General features: G+C 38.3%; 1 protein-coding gene across 4 annotated transcripts in view; it reads left to right on the top strand.

Moving 5' to 3' along the window:
- Positions 1-21,744, top strand: part of HOOK3 (hook microtubule tethering protein 3) — a 129,041-nt gene that overhangs the window by 101,806 nt on the left and 5,491 nt on the right. Inside the window, exon 23 of one of the 4 annotated variants that reach the window (XM_060136288.1) lies at positions 2,541-2,740. The exons of the other annotated variants lie outside the window; for them this stretch is intronic. Within the exon in view, the coding sequence (XP_059992271.1) occupies positions 2,541-2,601 (61 nt within the window). The 3' untranslated portion in view covers positions 2,602-2,740. The remainder of the gene's footprint in view (positions 1-2,540; positions 2,741-21,744) is intronic. 4 annotated transcript variants of the gene reach the window in all.

The following is a 21,744-nucleotide window of genomic DNA, read 5'->3' as shown; positions in this document are numbered from 1 at the left end:
ATGAAATTCTTATTGTTATTCAAGTACAGATGAGTAAATGGTGTGATTTGAGTTTGTTTTATTATTTTCATGGTGGTCTAATGTGTGTTCTACAGAGACTCATTTTACTAGTTAAGGGAGATTTTCAATGTGCTTGAAATAAGAAAGAACATGCTAGTATAAATACAGGAAATGACTGTACACAAATGCCAATCAATCATTTGGGGGCTTTTAAATTTTTTAATAGTAGGCTTTTGGTTTTTTTAATAGCCTTAGTTATTTAAAATTCAGATGCACTGAAATGCCATTGCTGTCACTAGCTGTTTACAGATTATGTGTAATTCATAAAGCTTTGTACTCAGAAGAATAATTTCCAGGTTTACTCTTGTTTTGCAGTTTTCATGTTTTGACAATTGCCCCACCATTTATAACACTCAATTTCTGGTTGTGTAATGAATGGTAAAATTCAAACATATCTAATTTAATAATTTGCCTTATTTTGATTAACAAATTCTATCAAAGATTTGGGGATAGAAAGAGGCTTCTTTTTCCTATAGTATTTTTTAAACTTTTCAGATGAGCTGGAAAACACCTTAGTACATTGGAGTTGGAGTTGTACTGGTTACAATCCCAGCTCTAAAGCCTTATACTCATGTCTTAAGTATTACTGATTGTTCTGTGAATTGTTAGTTTGATATTTGACATTGTAGTTATCCACCTTGCAGTTTAGCCTTTGTAAAAAGGATATTGCTAGGTATGTTCTTATTTCTGGTTGACTATTGAATTCGTAATTTCATGATTTCATTTTTAGTCATAATCCAAAAAGGAAATCCACATGGAACTCTAAATTTCTCTCTCACCTCACAAATGGAATCAATACAGTTTTAACAACATTGTACATAAATGGCATCCAAGCAGTTTTCCATCTGTTTACCAAGTTTACCAATCATTTACTCTGTGTTCGACTTGTGGGTTTTCTCACTATTTTTCTGAGGTAAATGACTTGTGAGAAATTCTCACCAAAATCGCAAAAACGTAAAGTCCAAGAAATCACCAGAAGACAGATTTTTAATTTTTTGAAATCTTATATTGTATTTCCTTTTGATATCACTTACTCATTTTAATTTTATGACTGCCAACTTGTTATGGTATTAATTATATGTATATGTTTATATGTATGCATATAGTATATGTATATGAAGAATAAAGTTAAGATTTGGTCAAACTATATTTTCCCATTCAAGTACAAAAATGTTTTCAAGGCTGCAGAAAGTGTACAGTTGTCATACAAGTTGTAAATAAAGACTTGTATAAAAATTCAGCTTAGATTTTTTCTGCTCTTAGGCCGTACAAACGCATGTTTAATAATTGTCTAATAGTATCCATCCGCTTGCCATACTGTCCTGTCAATTTAGATATTATGCCGCTGACTGGCTGTAAATCAGGAATAGTCTTTGAGTTTCTTCCCAGTACCTAGGATAAGTTTTGTTTTGATTTAGGCTGGTTCACAATGTGTGTAAGCTGACTGTCCAAAGTTCTGAGGGATAAAAGGTAAACATGGCTTCTCCCCTCTTACCACAGACAGTCCAGCAAGAACCAATGGTAGGTACTTACATTCTTTCACAATATAAGGCATTATTGTTGAAGCACCCTGTTTAAGCCATAGATGCCCCTTTTCCTGCCTGTCGACCCTTAAAATTCACCCTTTTCCCCCACCTCCACCCTAGACATGATTGAAATATGGCATCTTCAGTGTCACGTAAAGTGGCAGCAGCAGTGGAGAAATCGATTATACTCACATTAAAATAATTCCAGAGTGAAGTTAGCACCAATATTTAAAAACAAATAAACCTAGTATGCACGTAACCAAAATAGTGCCCACTTTAATTTGCATTTAATATGACATTTTAATGTCAGAAAGAGAAATGTAAGTGTTCTTCACTCATTAGTATGGAGGTAACCGTATTAAGTTTAGCCTTTATTGAGTGTCTGCCCTGGGTATTGAATGTTGAAGCAAAGGAGAAGGGGATGAGAAGGTAGGTAAATAACAAAAATTAAAGCAGCTGCCTTGAAATAGCTGTGTGATCAAATGGGGCACAACACAGGAAAGTTCCCACCTAGAGTGTGTCCCAGCCAGAAGCCCCCGGTCGGCCTCGAGCGCCATTCCGGTCATTCCTGCAGTGCAGACTACTGCACAGTGTCGTGGGTTTAACGATGATGTGCTCTCCCGGGGCTGGGCACAGCCCCAGCTGCTCTCTGTCGGGCCTCTCATTCGCTCCCAGCTAGGTGATGGCTGAGACTAGAGTCATCCGAAGACTGTTCTCACATGTGGTACCCAGACTGGGGTGGACAGAGTGCCCAAGAGTGATCAGGCCGCTCCCCACACAACCTCCCAACGTGGCCAGCTGGACACACACAGTGGAGTCACGGGGGAGAGGGACTTCCTAGATGCAGCTGGCTTCCCCCAAGCAGGAGTGCTGAGAAACCCTGCGGAAATCTCCAAATCTCGTCAGCACCCAGCCTCGGAAACTGCACAGCATCAGTTCTCTTTTATTTGTCAGGGTTGTCACAGATAAGACCAGATCCAAGGGGCTGACCCTCCACCTCCCAGTGGAGGAATGACCCACTTACCACAGCTGCATTGTCTGAATTCAGAGAGAAGTAACACTTCTGCCATGAAGATCATACTCCTGAAATCAGGATATTTCCCCGTTTTCTAATCCCTGTGCCAAGCACACCCACAGGGGTACAGAACCACCAGGTACGTAACTACACTGTGAACAAAAGCTAAAAGTTTGAAGCCACAAAAACACGCACTTCTTTTAACAGGTATCTAATTGTATTGTAACATGAGCTCTAAAATGTTTCTACTCCCTACTTTGGCAGTTAATTTCTGAGACTGTATTTTAAGGGAATTGTCCAAAATATGAGCGTCTCTGTGTAGTGAGATGAACTCTCCGTGTTCCTAGCCAAAGCCCCCCATTTGTACGATGGCTTCTCCTAAAGGACTTGTTTCCAGAGATTTCCCCCACTTCCCGGTCTGGCATTTTCAGGTTTTTCTGCTCTACTGAATCATTCCTATTAACATACAAACATGCTGTTATTTCTCATATCTTCGACCTGTCTTTATTAATGAATTATTGTTAATTTTTAAACTGCATATCCTTTTAAAATTTATTTATTTTTGGCTGCATTGGGTCTTTGTTGCTGCACGTGGACTTTTCTAGTTGTGGCGAGCAGGGGCTACTCTTCATTGTGGTACGCGGGCTTCTCATTGCGGTGGCTTCTCTTGGTGCAGAGCACAGGCTCTAAGCACACGGGCTTCAGTAGTTGTGGCACGCGGGCTCAGTAATTGTGGCGCATGGGTTTAGTTGCTCTGCGGCATGTGGGATCTTCCCAGACCAGGGCTCGAACATGTGTCCCCTGCATTGGCAGGCGGATTCTTAACCACTGCACCACCAGGGAGGGCCTAAACTGCATACTTTTAAGCGTGCAGTTTAATAATTTTTGAGATGTATATACTCATGATGAACCCATCACGACGATCAAAATAATGTGCATATCCATCACCCCAGAAAGTTCTCTCAGGCCCCCTGGTAATTGCCCCAGGCCCTCCCAGTTCCTCTACGCCCACCCATATCCCTGGACAACCACATCTGCTTTCTGAGGCTGTAGACTACTTTGTGTAGTTAGGGTACAATTTTGTGTAAATGGAATCCTGCAGTATGTACTCATTTTTGTCTGGCTACTTTTACTCAGCATTATTTAAGGTTTATCCATATTATGTGTATCCATAGTTCATTCCTTTTTATTGCCGAGTGGTATTTCACTGTGTGGATATGCCACGGCTTGTTTATTCATTTGCCTGCTCATTAGCATTTGAGTGCTTCCAGTTTGGGGCTGTCACAAATGAAGCTTTGTATGGGCATGTGCTTGGGTGAACACCTGGAGTGGAATGGCTGGGTCCCATGGTAGGTTTAGATACTGTTCAATACATTTATGCTTATTACCGATTTTGGCTTAATTTTTGTATATGGTGCAGTGCAAGGTATGGATTGTAGGGTTTTTTTGTTTATTGGGGTAGGCATATAGAATGATCCAGCACCATTTGTTGAAATTATCTTTTCTGCACTGAAATGCATTTTACAACTTCGTTGAAAATCAGTTCTCTTTATGAGTCTTATTTCTGGATGTCGGCTGTTACACTGATCTGTATCTTGACACCAGTAATACCCCATCTTGATTATTGCAGCTTTAAAGAAGTGTTGAAGCCACATAATGTAAACCCTCCATCTTTTTTCTATTTCAAAGTTGTTTTAACTGTTTAGATCCTTTGCATTACCTACCATATGAATTTTAGAAGCAGCTCATCAATTTCTACAAAACAAAACCTGCTGGGATTTTGACTGGGATTGCATTAAATCTATAGATCAACTGAGAGAATTAATAACTTAATATTGAGTTTTCCATCCATTTATTTAGGTTTTCTTTAATTTCTCTCATCAGTGTCTTATAGTTTTCAGTGTACATGTTTTTCATATCTATTGTCAGATTTATCCTAAGTATTTCTTTATTTTTGATGCTGTTGTAAATGGTATTTTTTAAATTTTAATTTCCAGTTTCATGCTAGCACATAGAGATACATTTGAACTATCTTTTGGTTTACTTAATTTTCCCTGTTTTTTTTTTGTTTGTTTTGATTTCTATTTCAATTGTATCCATTCTGATCTTTATTATTTCCTTTCTTCAACTTACTTTAGTTTTCATTTGCTCTTTTTCTAGTTTCTCAAGGTAAAAACTGAGATTATTAGTTTAAAACCTTTCTTATTTTCTACTATAGGCCTTTAGTGCTAAAAATTTCCTTCTCATTACTACCTTAGCTGCATTGTACAGATTTTTATATGCTATGTTTCTCTTCTCATCCAGTTCAGAATACTTTCTGATTTTCATTTTCACTTCATCTTTGACTCATGGGTTATTTAAAAGTGTGTTATTTACTTTTTAAGATTTGAGGATTTTCCGAGAATTTTTCTGTTAGTGATTTCTAATTTAATTCCATCATAGTTAGAGAACATTTTTTGTATGGCAGGAATCCTTTTGAATTTATTGAGATTTGTTTTATGGCCTAGGATAATGTCTATCTTGGTAAATATTTTGTGTGAACTTGAAAAGAACTTTCAAGAATTCTGCCAATGTTAGCTGGAGTGTTCTATAAATGTTGATTAGATGAAGTTAGTTGAGAGTGCGCTTTAAGTCTTCTAGAACATTACTGATTTTTCTATCTACTTTTCCTATCAGTTATTGAGAGAGAGATGTTGAAATCTGACTATAATTATGGACCTGTCTATTTCTGCTTGTAGTTTTTGCTTTATCCATTTTGAAACTATTATTAGGTGCATAAATTTTTATACTCAATATGTCTTTTTGATGAATTGATTCACCCTTTGTCATGAAATGATCCTCTTTATCTCTGCTAATTTTCTCTAATCTAAAATCTACTTTGTTATTGTTATAGACACTTCACCTTTCTCTTAATTAATATTAATATGTCTTTTTACATCTTTGTACTTTCTCTTTCATCTTATTTTTAACTTACTTGTGTCTTTAAAGTGGATTTCTTGTAGGGAGCACATATTGGGTCTTTCTTTTTATCCAACCTGACAATCTCTGCCTTTTAATTCTGTCTTTAAGCCATTTACATTTAGTATAATTATTGATCTGATTAGGTTTAAAATTTACCTTCTTGCTATTTATTTTCTATTTGTCCTCTCTATTCTTCATTCCTTTTTTTTTTCTGCCTTCTTTTGGAACAATTGGGTATTTTTTATGATTCCATTTTATCTCCTTTGTTGACTTATTTGTTATAACTCATTTGTGTTATGTTAGTTGTTGCTTTAGGGTTTATAGTATACTTCTTTAATTTATCACACTTTAATTTCAAGTGATATTATACTCCTTCAAGTATAATAGCATAAGAACCTTCAGTAGTGTACTTCCATTTCATCCTTCTAGACTTTATGCTAGTACAATTTAATTCTACATTTGCTATAAGCCCACAATACATTCTTGTTTTTACTTTAAGCAGTGAATTATCTTTTAAAGAGAATTGTATAATAAGAAAAAAATGGCCTTTTGTAGTTTCCATTACAGTTATCATTTATGGTGCCTTTTTTCTTTTGTGTAGATCCAGAATTCTATTTTTATAATTTCCTTCTGGATGCCCTTCAATATTTCTTGTACTGAAAATCTACTGATGATGAATTCTTTCAACTTTTATATATCTGAAAATGTCTACTTTGCCACCATTTTTGAAAGAAATTTTCACTGGGTGTTTTCTTTCAGTTGTTTAAAAGGTTGTTCCACTTTCCTTTACCTTATATTTTTCTATATTAGTTGTTTATAGCTACATAACAATTAACCCAAAGTTGGCTGCATAGAAAAACAGTTTCTTTTAAGAATGCAGGTGCAGCCTAGCTGGTGCTTCTGGCTAAGGTCTCTCACAAGGCTTCAGTCCAGGTGCCTGCCAGGGCTGTAGTTATCTTGAAGCTGCACTGGGGGAGGATATACTTCCAAGTTTACTCACATAGCTGTTAGAAGGCTTCAGGTCCTTACTGGTGGCCAGAGACATCAGTCCCTTGCCATGTGGACCTCTCTATAGCACAGCTCACAACATGGCAGTTTGCTTCCCTCAGAGTGGGGACTCTGAGAGACATAAAGGTGGGGGGAGGGGGGAAACATGTTGGAAGTCACAGCCTTGTAATCTGACATGACATCCCATCCTTTTGCTGCTTCTCATGATACATTCTGGGTTCACTCTGGCTTATGGCATCAGAAGACATGTACTAGAAGGCTGAGAGCACACACTTCAGAGCCAGACCACCTGGTTCAGATTCTAACTGCAACATTTTACTGACTCTGTAACCTTGGACAAGTTATTTAACCTCTCATTATCTCTGTCTCCTCCTGTGTAAAATGAGGATGATAGTAGTAACCACTTTATAGGGTGAGAGAGTTATACACGTGAAATAAGAGAACAGTGGCTGACTCATAGTAAGCACTGTGTGTGATAGCTATCACAATTCACAGCATTTTTTGGAAGAACAAACTATTGGAAACCAGCTATATATTCATGTTTTGGAGAATAGATAAATGTGTCATTGTCATACAATTGTATGCTATATAACCAATAAGAGGATCTAGATCTGTTATAATAGAAACAGATCGCAGAAATAATTGTTGAGTGAAAAAAAGGCACGTAAGTTTTAGACACTTTGAGTATGACAGTATATTAAATTTGTAATTTTTAATTAATAGACTTTTAATATCAAAAAAATCTAATGAATATAAAATTCTATTTATATAATCCCAAATTTATTTATAACCCTGTCAAATTACATAGCCCTATATACATGTCCTTCCATGCCTGTGTATACACATCTCTGTCATTCTTGTTTCACTTTTCCATACAGTGGGCTTGGCATAATTTTCATGTCAATGCTATTTTTTTGCAGAACAGATTTCTATAAGTGGGACTAGGATACTCAGTTTTAGGACTAACCATTATCTGAGCCTTCAGCGAGTCATAACCTTTTTGCTGGTAGAGGGTCTTGCCTGGATGTTGATGGCTGCTGACTGATCTGGGTGGTGGTTACTGAAGTTGGGGTGTCGGTGGCAATTTCTTAAAATAAAACAACAGTGAAGTTTGCCACATCCCTTGACTCTTCCTTTCGTGAACAATTTCTCTGTAGCATGCATTGCTGCTTGATAGGATTTTTACCCACAGTAGAAAGTCTATCAAAATTGGAGTCATTCCTCTCAAACCTGCTGCTGCTTTATCAACTCAGTTGATGTCATATTCTGAATTCTTTGTTGTCATTTCACCAATCATCACAGCATCTTCACCAGGAGTAGATTCCATCTCAGGAAACCAGGATCTGTGGTTGGCTGAACCCACAGATGCAGAACCAGGGATGCCGAGAGTTGACTCTAAGATTATATGCGGGTTTTCTACTGCACGGGAGTCGGCACCCCAACCCTTGGGTTGTTCAAGGGTCAAATGTAATTATTTTTTCCTTTGGGCTTTTGGTTTTAGTCTTGTGTTTTTCACCATTTTACTCCAATTCTGTTTTCCACCTTAAAGTATTTTTTATTGTAAAATATAATACAAAAACAGGAAAGTACATAGTATGAACATGTAGTCTTACAAGTTGTCATATAGTGAACAACAACGTAATCACATCCCGGCAGGATTAAACATTGCAAGTGCCTGAGAATCTCCACACATTTCCCTTCTCAAGCTCCTCCTTCCCCAGAGGTAACTACTAGCCTGACTGCTATGGTAATGATTCCATTTTTTGTTTAGGGTTTTACCATTAAGTAAAAACAACATGGTATGACGTTGCCTGTTCCTAAACTTTGTGTAAATAGAATTATATAGTCTGGCTTCCTTTGCGCAGCATTTTGTTTATACAGTCATCCTTATTATCATGTGAGCTCCAGTTAATTTATTTCATTTTTGCATAGAATTCTATTATATGACAATATACATTGTACCCTTGATGAGTATTTTGGTTGTTTCCAGTTTGTGGCTATTCCAGACAATGTTGCCAACATTGTTCATATATTCTGATGCATCAGAGTATGCGTTTCTTTGGGGACGTACCTAAGAATAGAATTACTGCATCATTAGGATAGGTATCTTCAACTTTCCTACATAATGCCAAACTCTTCCCAAAGCAGAGTAGTCATTTCGAACTGTCAAGCTTTTTCATTTTTGCCAATGTAATGGGTGGGTAGTGGTATATAAAAATGTCTTTAATTTGCATTTTCCTGATTACTGAGATTGGTCACTTTGTCATGTATTTATTGGCCATTTGGGTTTCTTCCTTTGTGCAGAATATGTTCCAACCAATCTTCTATTTTAGGTTATCTGTATTTTTATTTCTAGGAATCTAGTACATATTTTGGATTTAAGCCCTCTGTGGTTTGCCTTCAACTCTTGGTGTATTCTGATGGATAGAAAGTTCTTAATTTTAACGTAATCAGATTTATCATTTTTTCTTGTATTACTTATTTTCTGTCTTGTTTAAGAAATTTTTTCTAACTCTAAAGGCTGGAGATTTCCTCCTATATTATCATCTAAGATATTTATCTTTTGCATCTCATATTTCAGTACATAGTGTGAGGTAAGGATGCAATTTTGTTCTTTTTATTAAATTTTTTTCCGGTATTGATGCCTAATTGTCCCAGCACCATTATTCAGAACACTAGATTTTTCTCACTTCTCTGCAGTGAAGGTTTTCTCAAGTCTCAAGCATCCATATATATTCATAGATATGTTTGTGAGTTCTCCACTGTGTTCTGTTACTTGCTTTGTCTATTTCTGTGCCAATATCACACTCTCTTAAATCATTACAGCTAAAGTATTAGAATTAATAGAAGTTAGGACTTCCCAGGTGGCACGGTGGTTAAGGATCCACCTGCCAGTGCAGGGGACACGGGATCGATCCCTCGTCCAGGAAGATCCCACACGCTGAGGAGCACCTAAGCCCATGCACCACAGCTACTGAAGCCTGTGTACCCTAGAGCCCACTCACCGCAACTACTGAGCCCACGTGCTGCAACTACTGAAGCCCGCGCACCTAGAGCCTGTGCTCTGCAACAAGAGAAGCCGCCGCAATGAGAAGCCCACACACCGCAATGAAGAGTAGCCCGTGCTCGCTGCAACTAGAGAAAGCCCGCACACAGCAACGAAGACCCAACACAGCCAAGAAAAATTAATAGAAATTAGGAAAGTGGCTAGATATAAAAATCAATTTTAACAGCATACCTAGAAGATATAAAACCTCATAAGAGACAATAAAAAGCTAAATAAACAGAGATATGCCATGTTCATGGATTGGAAGATTTAATATAGTAGAGTTGTCAGTTACCCCAACATTGATCTACAGCTTTATTACAATCCCAGTCAACCTCAATGAGATGGTGGTTTGTTGGTTTGTTGTTTTGAATTTTATTTTACTTATTTTTAAAACAGCAGGTTCTTATTAGTTATCCATTTTATACATATTAGTGTATACATGTCAATCCCAATCTCCCAATTCATCCCACCACCACCCCCCACCCCCCGCTGCTTTCCCCCCTTGGTGTCCATATGTTTGTTCTCTACATCTGTGTCTCTATTTCTGCCTTGCAAGCCACTTCATCTGTACCATTTTTCTAGGTTCCACATATATGCGTTATTACACGGTATTTGTTTTTCTCTTTCTGACTTACTTCACTCTGTATGACAGGCTATAGATCCATCCACATCTCTACAAATGACCCAATTTCATTCCTTTTTATGGCTGAGTAATATTCCATTGTATATATGTACCACATCTTCTTTATCCATTCATCTGTCAATGGGCATTTTAGGTTGCTTCCATGACCTGGCTATTGTAAATAGTGCTGCAATGAACACTGAGGTGCATGTGTCTTTTTGAATAATGGTTTTCTCTAGGTATATGCCCAGTAGTGGGATTGCTGGGTCATATGGTAATTCTATTTTTAGTTTTTTAAGGAACCTCCATACTGTTCTCCATAGTGGCTGTATCAATTTGCATTGCCACCACCAGTGCAAGAGGGTTCCCTTATCTCCACACCCTCTCCAACATTTGTTGTTTGTAGATTTTCTGATGATGCCCATTCTAACTGATGTGAGGTGATACCACATTGTAGTGTTTTTTTTGTTTTGTTTTGTTTTAACATCTTTATTGGAGTATAACTGCTTTACAATGGTGTGTTAGTTTCTGCTTTACAACAAAATGAATCAGTTATATATAGACATATGTTCCCATATCTCTTCCCCCTTGCATCTCCCTCCCTCCCACCCTCCCTATCCCACCCCTCCAGGCAGTCACAAAGCACCGAGCTAATCTCCCTGTGCTATGCAGCTGCTTCCCACTAGCTATCTACCTTACGTTTGGTAGCGTATATACGTCCATACCTCTCTCTCACTTTGTCACAGCTTACCCTTCCCCCTCCCCATATCCACAAGTCCATTCTCTAGTAGGTCTGTGTCTTTATTCCTGTTTTACCCCTAGGTTCTTCATGACATTTTTTTTTTAGAGTCCATATATATGTGTTAGCATACGGTGTTTGTCTCTCTCTTTCTGACTTACTTCACTCTGTATGACAGACTCTAGGTCTATCCACCTCATTACAAATAGCTCAATTTTGTTTCTTTTTATGGCTGAGTAATATTCCATTGTATATATGTGCCACATCTTCTTTATCCATTCATCTGGGGATGGACACTTAGGTTGTTTCCATCTCTGGGCTATTGTAAATAGAGCTTCAATGAACATTTTAGTACAAGACTCTTTTTGAATTATGGTTTTCTCAGGGTATATGCCCAGTAGTGGGATTGCTGGGTCATATGGTAGTTCTATTTGTAGTTTTTTAAGGAACCTCCATACTCTTCTCCACAGTGGCTGTATCAATTTACATTCCTACCAACAGTGCAAGAGGGTTCCCTTTTCTCCACACCCTCTCCAGCATTTATTGTTTCTAGATTTTTTGATGATGGCCATTCTGACTGGTGTGAGATGATATCTCATTGTAGTTTTGATTAGCATTTCTCTAATGATTAGTGATGTTGAGCATTCTTTCATGTGTTTGTTGGCAGTCTGTATATCTTCTTTGGAGAAATGTCTATTTAGGTCTTCTGCCCATTTTTGGTTTGGGTTGTTTGTTTTTTTGTTATTGAGCTGCTTGTAAATTTTGGAAATTAATCCTTTGTCAGTTGCTTCATTTGCAAATATTTTCTCCCATTCTGGGGGTTTCTTTTGGTCTTGTTTATGGTTTCCTTTGCTGGGCAAAAGCTTTGAAGTTTCATTAGGTCCCGTTTATTTTTGTTTTTGTTTCCCTTTCTCTAGGGGGTGGGTCAAAAAGGATGTTGCTGTGATTTATGTCGTAGAGTGTTCTGCCTATGTTTTCCTCTAAGAGTTTGATAGTTTCTGGCCTTACATTTAGGTCTTTAATCCATTTTGAGCTTATTTTTGTGTATCACGTTAGGGAGTGATCTAAACTCATACTTTTACATGTACCTGTCCAGTTTTCCCAGCACCACTTATCGAAGAGGCTGTCCTTTCTCCACTGTACATTCCTGCCTCCTTTATCAAAGATAAGGTGACCATATGTGTGTGGGTTTATCTCTGGGCTTTCTATCCTATTCCATTGATCTATCTTTCTGTTTTTGTGTCAGTAACATACTGTCTTGATTACTGTAGCTTTGTAGTATAGTCTGAAGTCAGGGAGCCTAATTCCTCCAGCTCCATTTTTCGTTCTCAAGATTGCTTTGGCTATTCGGGGTCTTTTGTGTTTCCATACAAATTGTGAAAATTTTTGTTCTAGTTCTGTGAAAAATGCCAGTGGTAGTTTGATAGGGATTGCATTGAATCTGTAGATTGCTTTGGGTAGTAGAGTCATTTTCACAATGTTGATTCTTCCAATCCAAGAACATGGTTTATCTCTCCATCTATTTGTATCATCTTTAATTTCTTTCATCAGTGTCTTATAATTTTCTGCATAGAGGTCTTTTGTCTCCTTAGGTAGGTTTATTCCTAGATACTTTATTCTTTTGGTTGCAGTGGTAAATGGGAGTGTTTTCTTGATTTCACTTTCAGATTTTTCATCATCAGTGTATAGGAATGCCAGAGATTTCTGTGCATTAATTTTGTATCCTGCTACTTTACCAAATTCATTGATTAGCTCTAGTAGTTTTCTGGTAGCATCTTTAGGATTCTCTATGTATAGTTTTATGTCATCTGCAAATAGTGACAGCTTTACTTCTTCTTTTCCAATTTGGATTCTTTTTATTTCCTTTTCTTCTCTGATTGCTGTGGCTAAAACTTCCAAAACTATGTTGAATAAGAGTGGTGAGAGTGGGAACCTTGTCTTGTTCCTGATCTTAGTGGAAATACTTTCATTTTTCACCACTGAGGACGATGTTGGCTGTGGGTTTGTCATATATGGCCTTTATTATGTTGAGCAAAGTTCCCTCTATGCCTACTTTCTGCAGGGTATTTATCATAAATGGATGTTGAATTTTGTCAAAAGCTTTCTCTGCATCATTGAGATGATCATATGGTTTTTCTCCTTCAATTTGTTAATATGGTATATCACATTGACTGATTTGCGTATATTGAAGATTCCTTGCATCCTGGAATAAACCACACTTGATCATGGTGTATGATCCATTTAATGTGCTGTTGGATTCTGTTTGCTAGTATTTTGTTGAGGATTTTTGCATCTATGTTCATCAGTGATATGATATTGGCCTGTAGTTTTCTTTCTTTGTGACATCCTTGTCTGGTTTTGGTATCGGGGTGATGGTGGCCTTGTAGAATGAGTTTGGGAGTGTTCCTCCTTCTGCTATATTTTGGAAGAGTTTGAGAAGGATAGGTGTTAGCTCTGCTCTAAATGTTTGATAGAATTCGCCTGTGAAGCCCTCTGGTCCTGGGCTTTTGTTTGTTGGAAGATTTTTAATCACAGTTTCAATTTCAGTGCTTGTGATTGGTCTGTTCATAGTTTCTATTTCTTCCTGATTCAGTCTTGGCAGGTTGTGCATTTCTAAGAATTTGTCCATTTCTTCCAGGTTGTCCATTTTATTGGCATAGAGTTGCTTGTAGTAATCTCTCATGATCTTTTGTATTTCTGCAGTGTCAGTTGTTACTTCTCCTTTTTCATTTCTAATTCTATTGATTTGAGTCTTCTCCCTTTTTTTCTTGATGAGTCTGGCTAATGGTTTATCAATTTTGTTTATCTTCTCAAAGAACCAGCTTTTAGTTTTATTGATCTTTGCTATCGTTTCCTTCATTTCTTTTTCATTTATTTCTGATCTGATTTTTATGATTTCTTTCCTTCTGCTAACTTTGGGGGTTTTTTGTTCTTCTTTCTCTAATTGCTTTAGGTGCAAGGTTAGGTTGTTTATTTGAGATGTTTCCTGTTTCTTAAGGTAGGATTGTATTGCTCTAAAATTCCCTCTTAGAACTGCTTTTGCTGCATCCCATAGGTTTTGGGTCGTCGTGGCTCCACTGTCATTTGTTTCTAGGTATTTTTTAATTTCCTCTTTGATTTCTTCAGTGATCACTTCGTTATGAAGTAGTGTATTGTTTAGCCTCCATGTGTTTGTATTTTTTACAGATCTTTTCCTGTAATTGATATCTAGTCTCATAGCGTTGTGGTCGGAAAAGATACTTGATACAATTTCAATTTTCTTAAATTTACCAAGGCTTGATTTGTGATCCAAGATATGATCTATCCTGGAGAATGTTCCATGAGCACTAGAGAAAAATGTGTATTGTGTTGTTTTTGGATGGAATGTCCTATAAATATCAATTAAGTCCATCTTGTTTAATGTATCATTTAAAGCTTGTGTTTCCTTATTTTTTTCATTTTGGATAATCTGTCCATTGGTGAAAGTGGGGTGTTAAAGTCACCTACCATGAATGTGTTAGTATCGATTTCCCCTTTTATGGCTGTTAGTATTTGCCTTATGTATTGAGGTGCTCCTATGTTGGGTGCATAAATATTTACAATTGTTCTATCTTCTTCTTGGATTGATCCCTTGATCATTATGTAGTGTCCTTCTTTGTCTCTTCTAATAGTCTTTATTTTAAAGTCTATTTTGTCTGATATGAGAATTGCTACTCCAGCTTTCTTTTGGTTTCCATTTGCATGGCATATCTTTTTCCATCCCCTCACTTTCAGTCTGTATGTGTCTCTAGGTCTGAAATGGGTCTCTTGTAGACAGCATATATAAGGGTCTTGTTTTTGTATCCATTCAGCCAATCTGTGTCTTTTGGTGGGAGCATTTAGTCCATTTACATTTAAGGTAATTATTGATATGTATGTTCCTATTCCCATTTTCTTAATTGTTTTGGGTTCGTTATTGCAGGTCTTTTCCTTCTCTTGTGTTTCTTGCTAGAGAAGTTCCTTTAGCATTTGTTGTAAAGCTGGTTTGGTGGTGCTGAACTCTCTCAGTTTTGCTTGCTGTAAAGGTTTTAATTTCTTCATCAAATCTGAATGAGATCCTTGCTGGGTAGAGTAATCTTGGTTGCAGGTTTTTCTCCTTCATCACTTTAAATATGTCCTGCCAGTCCCTTCTGGCTTGCAGATTTTCTGCTGAGAGATCAGCTGTTAACCTTATGGGGATTCCCTTGTGTGTTATTTGTTGTTTTTCCCTTGCTGCTTTTAATATGTTTCTTTGTATTTAATTTTTGACAGTTTGATTAGTATGTGTCTTGGCATATTTCTCCTTGGATTTATCCTGTATGGGACTCTCTGTGCTTCCTGGACTTGATTAACTATTTCCTTTCCCATATTAGGGAAGTTTTCAACTATAATCTCTTCAAATATTTTCTCAGTCCGTTTCTTTTTCTCTTCTTCTTCTGGAACCCCTATAATTCGAATGTTGGTGCGTTTAATTTTGTCCCAGAGGTCTCTGAGACTGTCCTCAGTTCTTTTCATTCTTTTCTCTTTATTCTGCTCTGCAGTAGTTATTTCCAGTATTTTATCTTCCAGGTCACTTATCCGTTCTTCTGCCTCAGTTATTCTGCTATTGATCCCATCTAGAGTATTTTTAATTTCATTTATTGTGCTGTTCATTGTTGCTTATTTCATCTTTAGTTCTTCTAGGTCCTTGTTAGATGTTTCTTGCATTTTGTCTATTCTATTTCCAAGATTTTGGATCATCTTTACTATCATTATTCTGAATTCCTTTTCAGGTAGACTGCCTATTTCCTCTTCATTTGTTAGGTCTGGTGGGTTTTTATCTTGCTCCTTCATCTGCTGTGTGTTTTTCTGTCTTCTCATTTTGCTTATCTTACTTTGTTTGGGGTCTCCTTCTTGCAGGCTGCAGGTTCATAGTTCCCGTTGTTTTTGGTGTCTGTCCCCAGTGGCTAAGGTTGGTTCAGTGGGTTGTGTAGACTTCCTGGTGGAGGGGACTAGTGCCTCTGTTCTGGTGGATGAGGCTGGATCTTGTCTTTCTGGTGGGCAGGTCCACGTCTGGTGGTGTGTTTTGTGGTGTCTGTGGACTTATTATGATTTTAGGCAGCCTCTCTGCTAATGGGTGGGGTTGTGTTCCTGTCTTGCTAGTTGTTTGGCATAGGATGTCCAGCACTGTAGCTGGCTGGTCGTTGAGTGAAGCTGGGTGCTGGTGTTGAGATAGAGATCTCTGGGAGATTTTCGCCATTTGATATTATGTGGAGCTGGGAGGTCTCTTGTGGACCAGTGTCCTGAAGTTGGCTCTCCCACCTCAGAGGCACAGCTCTAACTCCTGGCTGCAGCACCAAGAGCCTTTCATCCACATGGCTCAGAATAAAAGGGAGAAAAAGTAGAGAGAAAGAATTAGTAGAAGTAGGAAGAAAGAAAGAAAGAAAGAAAGAAAGAAAAGAAAGAAGGGAGGGAGGGAGGAAGGAAGGAAGGAGAAAAAGAAAGCAAGAAGATAAAGTAAAATAAAGTAAGATAAAATATAATAAAGTTATTAAAATAAAAAAATAATTATTAAGAGAAAAAAAAATGGACGGATAGAACCCTGGGACAAATGGTGGAAGCAAAGCTATACAGACAAAATCTCACACAGAAGCATACACATACACACTCACAAAAAGAGGAAAAGGGGAAAAAATCATAAATCTTGCTCTCAAAGTCCACCTCCTTAATTTGGGATGATTGGTTGTCTATTCATGTATTCCACAGAAGCAGGGTACATCAAGTTGATTGTGGAGCTTTAATCCGCTGCTTCTGAGGCTGCTGGGAGAGATTTCCCTTTCTCTTCTTTGCGCTCACATTTCCCAGGGGCTCAGCTTTGGATTTGGCCCCGCCTCTGCGTGTAGGTCGCTGGAGGGCGTCTCTTCTTCGCTCAGACAGGACGGGGTTAAAGGAGCCGCTGATTCGGGGGCTCTGGCTCACTCAGGCCGGGGGTAGGGAGGGGCACGGAGTGCGGGTCTAGCATGTGGCGGCAGAGGCCGGCATGACGTTGCACCAGCCTGAGGCGTGCCGTGCGTTCTCCCCGGGGGAGTTGTCCCTGGATCATGGGACCCTGGCAGTGGCGGGCTGCACAGGCTCCCCGGAAGGGAGGTGTAGAGAGTGACCTGTGCTCGCACACAGGCTTTTTGGTGGCGGCAGCAGCAGCCTTAGCGTCTTATGCCCGTCTCTGGGGTCCACGCTTTTAGCCGCGGCTCCTGCCGTCTCTGGAGCTCCTTTAAGCAGCGGTCTTAATCTCCTCTCCTCGCGCACCAGGAAACAAAGAAGGAAGAAAAAGTCTCTTGCCTCTTCAGCAGGTCCAGACTTTTCCCTAGACTCCCTCCCGGTCAGCCGTGGGGCACTAACCCGCTGCAGGCTGTGTTCACGCCGCCAACCCCAGTCCTCTCCCTGCACTCCGACCGAAGCCCGAGCCTCAACTCCCAGCCCCGCCCGCCCCAGTGGGTGAGCAGGCAAGCCTCTCGGGATGGTGAGTGCCGGTCGGCACAGATCCTCTGTGCGGGAATCTCCCCGCTTTGCCCTCCGCACCCCTGTTGCTGTGTTCTCCTCCGCGGCTCCGAAGCTTCCCGCCTCCCGCCACCCGCAGTCTCCGCCCGCAAAGGGGCTTCTAGTGTGTGGTAACCTTTCCTCCTTCACAGCTCCCTCCCACACGTGCAGGTCCCGACCCTATCCTTTTGTCTCTGTTTATTCTTTTTTCTTTTCCCCTACCCAAGTACGTGGGGGGTTTCTTGCCTTTTGGGAGGTCTGAGGTCTTCTGCCAGCGTTCAGTAGGTGTTCTGTAGGAGCTGTTCCACGTGTAGATGTATTTCTGGTCTATCTGTGGGGAGGAAGGTCATCTCCGCATTTTACTCTTCTGCCATCTTCCCGGAAGTCCTCACATTGTAGTTTTGATTTGCTTTCTCTAATAATTAGTGATGTTGAGCAGCTTTTCATGTGCCTCTTGGCCATGTGTATGTCTTCTTTGGGGAAATGTTTATTTAGGTCTTCTGCCTAAATTTTTGGATTGGGTTGTTTGTGTTTTTAATATTGAGCTCCATGAGCTGATTATATATTTTGGAGATTAATCCTTTGTCCGTTGATTCATTTGCAAGTATTTTCTACCATTCTGAGGGTTGTCTTTTCATCTTGTTTGTAGTTTCTTTTGCTTTGCAAAAGCTTTTAAGTTTCATTAGGTCCTATTTGTTTATTTTTGTTTTTATTTCCATTACTCTAGGAGGTGGATCAAAAAAAATCTTACTGTAATTTTTGTCAGAGTGTTCTTCCTATGTTTTCCTCTAAGAGTTTTAGAGTGTCTGGTCTTACATTTAGGTCTCTAATCCATTTTGAGTTTATTTTTGTGTATGGTGTTAGGGAGTGTTCTAATTTCATTCTTTTACATGTAGCTGTCCAGTTTTCCTAGCACCACTTATTGAAGAGACTGTCTTTTCTCCATTGTATATCCTTGCCTCCTTTGTCATAGATTAGTTGACCGTAGGTGCATGGGTTTTTCTCTGGGCTTTCTATCCTGTTCCATTGATCTATATTTCTGTTTTTGTGCTAGTACCATACTGTCTTGATTACTGTAGCTTTGTAGTACAGTCTGAAGTCAGGGGTCTGATTCCTCCAGCTCCGTTTTTTTCCCTTAAGATTGCTTTGGCTATTTGGGGTCTTTTGTGTCTCCATACAAATTTTAAGATTTTTTTGTTTTAGTTCTGTAAAAAATACCACTGGTAATTTGATGGGGATTGCATTGAATCTGTGATTGCTTTGGGTAGTATAGTCATTTTCACAATGTTGATTCTTCCAATCTAAGAACATGGTATATCTATCCAACTCTCGTGTCATCTTTGATATCTTTAATCAGTATCTTATAGTTTTCTGAGTACAGGTCTTTTACCTCCTAAGGTAGGTTTTCCTAGGTATTTTATTCTTTTTGTTGCAGTGATGAATGGAATTGTTTCCTTAATTTCTCTTTCTGATCTTTCGATGTTAGTGTATAGGAATACAGGAGATTTCTGTGCATTAATTTTGTATCCTGCAGCTTTACCAAATTCATTGATTAGCTCTAGTAGTTTTCTGGTAGCATCTTTAGGATTCTCAATGTATAGTATCATGTCATCTGCAAACAGTGTGAGTTTTACTACTTCTTTTCCAATTTGGATTCCTTTTATTTCTTTTTCTTCTCTGATTGCCGTGGCTAGGACTTCCAAAACTATGTTGAATAATAGTGGCGACAGTGGACATCCTTGTCTTGTTCCAGATCTTACAGGAAATGCTTTCAGTTTTTCACCATTGAGAATGATTTTTGCTGTGGGTTTGTCGTATATAATCTTTATTATGTTAAGGTAGGTTCCCTCTATGCCCACTTTCTGGAGAGTTTTTATCATAAACGGGTGTTGAATTTTGTGAGGAGCTTTTTCTGCATCTATTGAGATGATTATATGGTTTTCCTTCTTCAATTTGTTTTATGGTGTATCACATTGATTGATTTGCATATATTGAAGAATCCTTGCATCCCTGGGATAAATTCCACTTGATCATGGTGTATGATCCTTTTAATGTGTTGTTGGATTATGTTTGCTAGTATTTTGTTGAGGATATTTACATCTATATTCATCAGTGATATTGGTCTGTGATTTTCTTTTTTTGTAGTATCTTTGTCTGGTTTTGGTATCATGGTGATGGTGGCCTCATAGAATGAGTTTGGGAGTGTTCCTCCCTCTGCAATTTTTTGGAAGAGTTTGAGAAGGATAGGTGTTAGCTGTTCTCTAAATGTTCGATAGAATTCACCTGTGAAGCCATCTGGTCCTGGACTTTTGCTTGTTGAAAGATTTTTAATCACAGTTTCAATTTCATTATTTGTGATTGGTCTGTTCATATTTTCTGTTTCTTCCTGGTTCACTCTTGGAAGGTTATACCTTTCTAAGAATCTGTCCATTTCTTCCAGGTTGTCCATTTTATTGGCATGGAGCTGCTTGTATTAGTCTCTTAGGATGCTTTGTATTTCTGCATTGTCTGTTGTAACTTCTCCTTTTTCATTTCTAATTTTATTGATTTGAGTCCTCTCCCTCTTTTTTTGATGAGTCTGGCTAAAGGTTTATCAATTTTATTTATTTTCTCAAAGAGGCAGCTTTTAGTTTTATTGATCTTTGCTATTGTTTTCTTTGTTTCTATTTCATTTATTTCTGCTCTGATCTTTATGATTTCTTTTCTTCTACTGACTTTGGGTTTTGTCTGTTCTTCTTTCTCTGGTTCCTTTAGGTGTAACGTGAGATTGTTTATTTGAGATTTTTTCATGTTTCTTGAGGTAGGCTTGTATAGCTATAAACTTCACCCTTAGAACTGCTTTTGCTGCATCCCCTAGGTTTTGGATCGTTGTGTTTTCTTTGTAATTTGTCTCTAGGTATTTTTTGATTTCCTCTTTGATTTCTTCAGTGATCACTTGGTTATTTTGTAACATACTCTTTAGCCTCCATGTGTTTGTGTTCTTTACGTTTTTTTCCAATAGCGTTGTGGTCGGAAAAGATACTTGATATGATTTCAATTTTCTTAAATTTACCAAGCTTGGTTTGTGACCCAAGAAGTGATCTATCCTGGAGAATGTTCTATGTGCACTTGAGAAGAAAGTGTAATCTCCTGTTTTTGGATGGAATGCCCTATAAATATCAATTAAATCTATGTGGTGTATTGTGTCATTTAAAGCTTGTGTTTCCTTATTAATTTTCTGTCTGGATGATTTGCCTCTTGGTGTGAGGTGCTACAGTCCCCCACTATTATTGTGTTACTGTCAATTTCCTCTTTTATAGCTGTTAGCAGTTGCCTTATGTATTGAGGTCCTCCTTTGTTGGGTGCATATATATTTATAATTGTTCTATCTTCTTCTTGGATTGATCCCTTGATCATTATGTAGTGTCCTTCCTTGTCTCTTGTAACATTCCTTAAAGTCTATTTTATCTGATATGAGTATTGCTAGTCCAGTTTTCTTTTGATTTCCATCTGCATGGAATAGCTTTTTCCATTCCCTCACTTTCAGTCTGTATGTGTCCCTAGGTCAGAAGTGAGTCTCCTGTAGACAGCATATATATGGGTCTTGTTTTTTTAACCATTCAGTGAGCCTGTGTATTTTGGTTGGAGCATTTAATCCATTCATGTTTAAAGTAATTATCTATATGTATGTTCTTATTACCATTTCCTTTAGCATTTGTTGTAGAGCTGGTTTGGTGGTGCTGAATTCCCTTAGCTTTTGCTTGTCTGTAAAGCTTTAGATTTCTCCATTGAATCTGAATGAGATCCTTGCCAGGTAGAGTAATCTTGGTTGTAGGTTCTTTCCTTTCATCACTTTAAATATATCATGCCACTCCCTTCTGGTTTGTAGAGTTTCTGCTGAGAAATTAGCTATTAACCTTATGGGAGTTCCCTTGTATGTTATTTGTCATTTTCCCTTATTGCTTTCAATAATTTTTCTTTGTCTTTAATTTTTGTCAATTTGATTACTATGTGTCTCGGTGTGTTTCTCCTTGTGTTTATCCTGGCTGGGACTCTCTGCAATTCCTGGACTTGGGTGGCTATTTCCTTTCCCATGTTAGGGAAGTTTTCAACTATAATCTCTTCAAATATTTTCTTGGGTCCTTTCTCTCTTCTCCTTCTGGGACCCCTATAATGTGAATGTTGCTGCGTTTAATGTCGTCCCAGTTGTCTCTTAGGCTGTCTTCATTTCTTTTCATTCTTTTTTCTTTATTGTGTTCCACGGCAGTGAAT

The sequence above is a fragment of the Lagenorhynchus albirostris genome, chromosome 21 (genome assembly GCF_949774975.1).
Source record: "Lagenorhynchus albirostris chromosome 21, mLagAlb1.1, whole genome shotgun sequence".
Taxonomy (NCBI): domain Eukaryota; kingdom Metazoa; phylum Chordata; class Mammalia; order Artiodactyla; family Delphinidae; genus Lagenorhynchus; species Lagenorhynchus albirostris.
This window is presented reverse-complemented; position numbering and strand designations above follow the sequence as displayed.